The 8,573-nt window shown below is 43.4% G+C and overlaps 2 protein-coding genes across 6 annotated transcripts in view; one reads left to right on the forward strand and one right to left on the reverse strand.

The window, feature by feature from the left end:
- Ddias (DNA damage induced apoptosis suppressor) overlaps positions 1-1,701 on the reverse strand; it is a 24,214-nt gene extending 22,513 nt beyond the window's left edge. For 2 of the 4 annotated variants that reach the window (XM_031387385.1, XM_031387387.1), the window contains exons 1-2: positions 1,314-1,701; positions 163-240 (exon numbers count right to left, since the gene is read on the reverse strand). The gene's annotated coding sequence lies outside the window, so the exon portion shown is untranslated. Of the gene's footprint in view, positions 1-162; positions 241-1,208 lie in introns of all 4 variants that reach the window. The other 2 variants (XM_031387384.1, XM_031387386.1) reach the window with 1 other exon arrangement.
- Positions 1,702-1,901: 200 nt separating this feature from the next.
- The window catches only part of Prcp (prolylcarboxypeptidase), a 47,954-nt gene continuing 41,282 nt past the window's right edge, over positions 1,902-8,573 (forward strand). Inside the window, exon 1 of one of the 2 annotated variants that reach the window (XM_031387392.1) lies at positions 1,902-2,014. Coding sequence is in view for 1 of the 2 variants with exons in the window: in XM_031387390.1 (XP_031243250.1) it covers positions 2,504-2,665 (162 nt within the window). In the remaining variant the exon portion in view is untranslated. Of the gene's footprint in view, positions 2,015-2,286; positions 2,666-8,573 lie in introns of those variants that run through there. The other variant, XM_031387390.1, reaches the window with a different exon arrangement.

Here is an 8,573-nt window from a genome sequence, read left to right on the forward strand (position 1 = left end):
TTCCTCTGTAGCCCTTAAGTCTCTGTGTATCTCCGGCTGGCTTCAAACTAGAGATTCTCATGACTTGGTCTCCAGAGTGCTAAGGTTATCGATGTAGGTCTCCATACTCAATTTGCTGTTTAGTTTAATTTTATCCAAAAAGAGGGGTGGAGGTATACTTACCCTAGGACAGCAGTCTCTTAGTTGAAGTCATCCAAAACCTGGTCCATCTTGGCATAATGGAGGCATTTAAAAACTTATCTGAGGAATGAAAGAAAAATGAGAGTGCTCTGTGATCCGATTTTGCAAGGTCAGGAAACGCTTTAAATCCAAGATGCTTTTAAAAATGTTTTCAAGGCCAGTCTTGGTGGGACATACCTAGAAATCTAGTACCTGAGAGATAGAGGCTGTATGATCAGGAGTTCAAGGCCAGCCTTGGGTATAAAATTCTATCTTAACTCACACGCGTAAAGTAAAACAAAACAAACCAGAAAGGCTTTGCACACTAAGAAATTACAAAGGAGTCAGAACAAGCCTTGGGTGTGGGTGGGATAAAGAGATTGGGAGGTTGAGGGATGGTGCTTTTGAGGAACACACAAGATAACCTGGGGTTGGGGATAATTCAGAGTATGTGATATCCAGGGTTTCATCGCCCACACTGAGAGGGTGTGTGGGGAGGTCAGTATGGCAAGAAGAGGCAAGCAAGGCCAAAGAGCTTTTAACCTAAGTTAAGGAATTTGGCCTTAAAATATCAGGACAAACAGAAGCTTCTACAACAAGTTAAATGGTGAGTACCTTGGTCAAAAATTTTCACCTATTTGCCTGGTCTTATGGAGAACGGATAAGCAGGGGAAACAGCTGGAAGGCTACTGTCACAACATGCAACAGTCACAGGTTACAGTAGTGGCAGGGTTCAGTAGGGAGTTGGATTTGGATCTTAGATGCAGCTTCGAGAGATCAGGGAAAATAGAAAAGTTTCAATTTCTGGATTGCGTGCATTATTCGGTAAAATACTTTCTCTGGGCAATCAAAGTAATCTGAAAAACAAAACAACTTGGCCAGCACCTAGCACAATCCTGCAGAGTAGCCTGCTGACATATTTTTATGTCCCAGGTGAAAGTCGAGCCCTTTCCTTTCTGGGCTTCTGGGGCTCCCGCAGCAACAGCAGAGTGTTGATAAACATTCGCCGAGGGATATGAAAGGACTGACTTTCCCCTTTAACCTCGTACCTGGTTTCTACGGCCAGGAGTCGTGGAATAAATCCATACGGAGCGCAAGTTTTCGGCGTCTCTCGACCTAGAGCCCCCCAAGAACTCCTTTCTTCAGCTTCTCACCTGAGGCAAAGGACCCAGACAAGCCCGGGCAACTGTGAAGGGACGCCGGCCGCTCAGACAGCCGCTCTCCAAACGCCAGCAATCGAATCTCCCGCGTCCTCTTCCGCCGGAAGTACCGTCTTGACGGACTTTCAGGAGAGCCAATCAGAAAGTGCGCCGCAGGGCGTGTCGCTTAGACGCCGGCAAGCGACCCTTCTGGTCAAGCTGGGGGTAGTCATGGGTTTTGAGGGACAGTCTTCATCGACTGCCGGAGCGGTGGTTCTCCCGGCGAAGTGCGGGGGAAGCCGGGAAGGCTCGAGGTGTGGGAAGGGCTGGCTTCACCCCTCGGACCGACGCCGAGGGCGTGGGGGCGGGTGAAAGTTGGCGCCGCGGGCTGGCCAGGAGGGGGCGCTGTTGAAGAGGGAGTCGCCATCGCGGAGCCTGGATGGGTTACCCCGGCTGAGAGAAGGCTTAGTCTGCGCGGAAGACCCAGCGGCCGCAGAAGGGATGGGTCGTGCGGGCAAAGCGGAGGATGGGGTGACCCGAGAACTGAACACGGTGGGGCTGGTTAGGCCGGAACCACGGAGGTGAAGAGCCTGAACAGCCTACAAGAGCGATCTGTGAACCTCGCTCCATTCCCTGCTGCTTGAGGGACCCAGCATCGAGTCCCTGTACTGGCTTCCTCCTCTGAGTAGAGAGGAGAGTCAAACGCCGTCTGAAAGGTCGCTGTCCTGGTTGAGTGAGGGTCACGTGTGTGCCGTCACGCCTGGTGACAATAGATTCTCCCTCCTTCCCCTCCTCCTCCCGCCCCTGTGCCATTACCTAGGATTTGCCGAGAGCGGGGGTGTTACCGTGGGACTGAGGTTGCGGGGACAGAGTGTGATGGTGACAATAAAGGCAGGGATATGGTATAGGCTAGAGTAGCGATAGGGCTTGGGGAGCCATTGATAAGGATGGGGCAAAACCCTGCGTAGTAAAGGCCGACGTAGAATGTGACCTCAGTGGAGGTGGGCGGGGAGAAGGAGGATGGCGAGTGGCAAGTGTGAAGGCAACAACGCCTTTGGGGCCAGGAGCTGCCTGGTTTTAAGTTTCCCGGGGGAGGAGCTGGTGTGCAGCGGGCGGAGCTACGAGCTGGGCCCGGCTTAGTCTTTGCGCTTCGGCTTGTGACTCTCTTTCTTTAGCAGCCCACACTGTGGCTGCCGTACCGAGCCATGGGCTGCCGGGCTCTTCTGCTTCTGCCTTTCCTATCACTCGGGGCCGCCACAACCATCCGGCCTAGGCTAAAGACCCTCGGCAGCCCGCACTTGTCAGCCTATCCCACACCCGACCCTGCTGTAGCCCGTAAATACTCAGTTTTTTACTTCCAACAGAAGGTAAGCGGAGGCTGGGGAGTAAGGGTTCTAGGTCCCACGTCCCAACCGCCCGCCCGTACCTTGCTTGGCTGTTACAGCTTGGTGGAGCACCACCTCCCACTCCAAAATTCAGACTCTGATACTTCGGACTTGACTTGGTTTTACTTCACATTTTCTGGAGGCTAGCTCTAAGCCTTAATTATTCGAGTGTTTCCCAACAGAGACCACGAGAAATGTATTCCTCCAGTTCTGGAGGTCCAGGATACATCTTTTTTAACACGTCATTTCAGAAAATGCCTCAATCTAAACTCTTCTTTACCTTGGCCAAAACCAAATTGTGGAGACTAACCTTTGATCCTATTATCTCTCAACTCAAATTTAATATATGGAGGCTAACCTTCACCTTTAGGTCTCTCAACACAAATTCTAATGTATCCATTACATAATATAACAGTGTAAAGGGCCAGCCTATTCGCTTCACTAAACTGCTTCTTTCAGCTGAAATGTTACCTTTAGAGGCTGAAGGTCTGTATCCAGATCTGAGGTGAGTGCAAGGATCAGGTCTCTCTGGTCTTTAACTTGAGTTCACAGTTTGAAGACAGGCTTCTCCAGTGCCTTTGTATTTGGCTGCAGCGTGAGACATTACCCTATAGGTCTGAATGGAAAAGTACCTGTGACCTCTGAAATGACAAGGATGTATAATTCTATTGTTCTAGGAGTCTCAGAGGCCTGAATGCAAAAGGCACTGGGATTAGAAAGAGTACAGTAGTCTGATCTTGGCTTTAGAAATCCTGGCCTCACTCTGTAATCTTGGACAGGTTACAGTTAGTTTCTGAGCCAAGTTTCTTGGTTTACTGAAGAAGGTTGCAGTGATGACTAACTGAAGCAGGTAGGGACCATACCCCTAGCAGACTAGCTGTCTTAAATAGACACTTATTGGTGCGTGGTTACTGATGTGAAATTTGATTAGGAATTTGGGGAAAAGGAAAGACATGGGGTTGTAGAACAACTTAATTTTGAAGTGAAAAAAGACCTAGAAATTTGAGTTTGAGTTTCAAAAAAAGAAAAAAGAAAAGAAAAGAAAGAAAGCTTTTTAATTTTATCTGAGGCAGCAGAAGTCTTTCTGGGACAGCCCCTTTAATTTCTACAGTTTCTTCATTTGTAAATTGAGAAGGTGGAGTCAGGACCATGAAGTTTTATGCTTTCTGTGGAGCCAGCTATGGCTTTCTAGCTGAAGTGAAATCTGTCTTAAGAACCCTAGGCCTTCCTCTTTTCTATACCTCTGCTCTCCACCCACACTTAAGTAAAATAGAGTTAAGCTCAGGGCTTTTTCCTATGGAACTACTCTTAATCCTTGTACTGAAACTTTTTGAATTTTTTTTTTTTTTTTTACACATAGTTCTTTACAGCATCCAGTTAGTCACAGTAAAGTTAGAGGGAGAAGCATTGGAATGCATGATGTCTAAAAATCTCTCTGGGAATAATGCTTCAGGATAATGCAGGGGTGAAGGGTGGAATGATGCTAATTTATATCCCCCCCTCAATTGCGTGTATGTGTGTGTGTGTGTGTGTGTGTGTGTGTGTGTGTGTGTGTGTGTGTTACTCGCCAGTGCACATATGAAGGACAGGAGGATGCGAGGTACCCTGTACTATCACTCTCTGACTTATTCCCTGGAATGAGAGAATGGAGAATGTTCTCTTATTGAACCTGGAAGCCTGGAAGTCCCAATAATCCCCTTGTCTTCACTCATGTCATTGGGGTTACAGGCAAGTGTGGAGCCATCTCTCCAGCCCCCACTTACACATTCTTAATAAAAGCTTATTCTTAAATATATAACACAGCTCCAAGACAACATGTCATCCCTGCCATAGGTGGCAAGAGATGTCTTGGCAAGCAAGGCAGATATTTAAATAGTAGAACCAAGGGTCACTACAATCCCAAGCAAAAGGAGGAGCTTTGTTTTGCCAGATTTCTTCATTTTTACCTGTATCCAGAAGGACTTTGTCCAACCTTTGCTTTCCTCTCCCTGAATTTCTTATCTCTTCTCCTTTCAGCATGAATACTTCATCTGTCTAGTTGTCTGCACTGCTGTGCTTAGGGCTTTTTTGGAATCTGCTGGTCATTTGCACCCAGCTATTCCTCTTAACTTCTGCTCAGTGTTTCTATTAGTCTTTGTCTTGTTCTAGTGTAGGCCCCATGGCTGTCAGCTCCTGCAGAAGCTGCAGGGCCCACAGCTTCTCAGTCAGTTGTGGGGTGAGCACAGCAGTGGGCTGGGTCTTTTGATGTCTGTAGTTCAGTTCTGCTTTCTGTTCCTGTTTGGTATTCCCCTTCCCACCTTTGCCCCAGTGGCCTGTTGTCTACTAAAATGCAGCTAAGAAGCTGCTGGAGATGCTGATAACAGTCTAGCCCTTCTTCCTGTACTCTTTCTTCTTTCATCGCCGGCTTCTGCTGGTGACCTTTCACTTAGGCCTGGAGTAAAACTACGGTTGTATGAGTTCTTACCTGTCTCTGTGTTTGATGGTAGAAACGTTTCTGGAAGGAGTCTGGGAGCTCATGGAACTGGCCTCGTAGATGTGATGGATGACTTTGATCTACATTATGGAGGGTGGGTGATAATGAAGAACAGAGGTTCTAGAGAGACAAACCGCTTTGAGAATGAACTTTGATTTTGCCCCATCTGAGTAAACTGATGCCTTACTTTGGAGGTAGCCCCTATTGTACAGTTACCAAAAACAGTGGTTATACTATCCTCTCACAAGTTTCCTAGGAAGTGTGGTGATATGTGTAAAGTGCTTATCTAGCACACTGCATGTCACTGGGCAGCCAGGAAACACTATGCAATAATTATTTTTATCTTCCTGTTGCTTAATGCTTTAATTTACTTCTCTTTATTCAGAATAATGCATTTAATAATTCCCTATAGCTAAAATTGTTATTCTGAAAACATGAAAATCTCTTTGAACTTTTTCTGCTACATTTTATTTAAAAATATTTGTTTTATAAGGTTTTTTTGTTTTTTTTTTTTTTTTTTTTTTTTTTGTTTTTTGTTTTTTTGTTTTTTTGTTTTTCCAGACAGGGTTTCTCTGTGTAGCCTTGGATATCCTGGAACTCACTCTGTAGATCAGGCTGACCCCGAACTCAGAAATCCGCCTGCCTGGCTGTTTTATAAGTTAATAGACTTATAAGACAGGAATTAATGTTTTTCTTTTGTGGAATGATTTATTTGAAAATCTTTGTTTTGTAAGTTAATAGACTTATAACACAGGAATTAATGCTTTTCTTTTGTGAAATGATTTTCTCTCCTGTAAACATAATAAAAAGAATATCAGATGATTTCTGTTTTTTTTTTTTTTTTTTTTTTTTTTTTTTTTTTTTTTTTTTTCTATACTACTTTGAGCTTTGGCAAAATGTAGAAGGAAAATTTGGTAATCGATGTTGTTGGAATGGCCTACTAATAAGACTACTAAAATAGTAATTCTTAGTAGTAGCTGAATGTCTAACATCTTATCAGTTAATGTTAAAATGTAACTAAATACAAATTAACTTTAGAATTTTAACTGTTAGCACATTTTGTGCTTTATGAGAGAGATCTAGACACAGACATTTCAGTGGGTATTCTAGATTTAGCCCTTCTACTATTTTGTGACATGATCTTGGCCAGTTGCTTAACTTTCTCAGTTATCCTGTACTAACATTTAGAATAAGATTGGCCACGCTCATCTCTGAGGCACCTGGAATTCTTTTGTCACTAGAGCCTTTAGTCTGCAGTGCTCTGCAGGAGGAGCAGCAGTGCGGCACAGATTTGGGGTTTTACCATGACGTTAATTGCCCTTGGTGAGTTGGTCCTGTACAGTATTCCCGTCTTGACTTTGAACAAGATATAAGTACATTTCAACTCAACAGCTGTCATTTCTACCACTGCATATTTGTGGCTTCAGTTTGCTTGGCTATAGGCAGATTGGAGAGGAAAGAGTATCAGTAAGGATGAGACCTTGTGATATGTCTACACTTCTAATGCCTTACACAGTGCTGCTGCATGGTAGGTAGGTTTTTGCTTCCCCTGTACTCCCCACTCAGAGTCCTGCCGCACATCATGTATGGGCTTAGAATTTGAGATCCTCCCCCCTCAGACTCTCCTGCAGAGAGACTGGAGTTTGGTTCTCAGCATCCATGTCAAATGGCTCATAACTGCCTATGATGCCAGATTCAGGATGATCTGATACCTCTGGCTTACGTACACAGACATACACACACACACACACAAACACACACACATATATATACATAATTGCACATATAGTTCTACATTGATAATTTTTATTATATATTTAGAAGACATGTATGAAGGTGAATTATAAAAATATTTTTGTTATGGATCAAAATATTTAAAAACTCTAGTTATCATTTGCTAATTGTAAATGAATTAACATTTATTGAGTATATATTCTGGGCCAGATACTATATATCTTTCTTTTTGACAGTGCGTTATCCATGCTAGGCAAGTGCTTAGTCTTTCATCTTTAATTGGATATATTACATCTCTTTCTTCAAATGTAGGTTTTAATTGAAGTTATAGAAATTGGCTTGGTCAAGCTATTAAAGGGTAATAATTGTGCCAATTTTTAATCTGTTGCTTCAATATCTCTGGTCTTTCCTTGACATTTTGATGCCTATATGTTGTAATAAAAAAAAAAATCCCTGGTGAATTTGTTTATTTTCCACATTATTATTTAGCCTTTATAACAATCTTGTAAGATTGTTGCTCACTTTAGAAGTGAGACTATTGGAATTTAGAAAGATCAAAGGAAGACTTTTTAAAAAATATTTATTTATTACATGTAAGTACACTGTAGCTGTCCTCAGACACTCCAGAAGAGGGCATCAGATCTCATTACAGATGGTTGTGAGCCACCATGTGGTAACTGGGATTTGAACTCAGGACCTTTGGAAGAGCTGTAGGTGCTCTTAACTGCTAAGCCATATCTCCAGCACAAGGGAGACTCGTCTTGTTTATTCTATTTGTAAAATAACTAGTTTTTCAAGCTGAAACTGTAACTAATTTGTTGTGTACTTGTAAAGTGGGGTCTTGTTACTCTTAAAAAATTAAGGTCTTGAAGTACATATGATGGTGTAGGAAAATGCTCATGCATCAATGATAAAGGAAAACAGAAAAGTGTGTGCATCGTATTACATTAACCCATTTCCCACTGCTCCAACAAAGTGTCTGAAGGTGAGGACTTTATAAATAACAGAACAGTGTTGAGTATGACAGCTTAGGCTGCAGCATGGCATTGAGTCCTGTGGCTGCATCATAACACTGCAGTGCCTAAGACAGGGAGATATTATCTGATAAGACAGGGAGCCAGAGAACACAGGAGGCAGCCCACCTCTTTTATAACAAGTCTTAGGAAAACTCATTTCCTGAGCTAATTTCTTAGAGGAGAGTGGCCTCAAATGACCTACTTAGCTCCCACTAGGCTCCACCTCTTACAGAGTTCACCACTTAATGTCTTTGCTCATGACCAAACTCTCAGCACCTGAATCTGTGGAGGGGACAAACTATATCGAAACCACTGCAAATGTGTCTATTTTTTTAGCTTTTATCTATTGGTTGCTTGTTTTATTCTATGCACTGTTTTAGTGACTAGGGAAAAGACTTTCTCTACGGTATTGTAGGCGGAGGGGTGATCAGGTACAGAGACTCAAGAGATAGGTGTGTGCCTGGTGAGAACAATTCTAAGGCTAGTGTGGCTAGGGTACATGTGTCAGGAAAGGAGAAGCAGGGGATAAGGTAATAAAGTAGGAAAGGGGGACAGACTTCATGGGGACCTTGACTATTGTAAAGAATTGAGTCTTAGGAATTAGGTAAAAAATAAAAGAATTAGGTGAGAAGCCTTTTGAATATTAATGACAGAAGAGTGGCATTTT

The sequence above is a fragment of the Mastomys coucha genome, unplaced genomic scaffold (assembly GCF_008632895.1).
Source record: "Mastomys coucha isolate ucsf_1 unplaced genomic scaffold, UCSF_Mcou_1 pScaffold21, whole genome shotgun sequence".
Taxonomy (NCBI): Eukaryota; Metazoa; Chordata; class Mammalia; order Rodentia; family Muridae; genus Mastomys; species Mastomys coucha.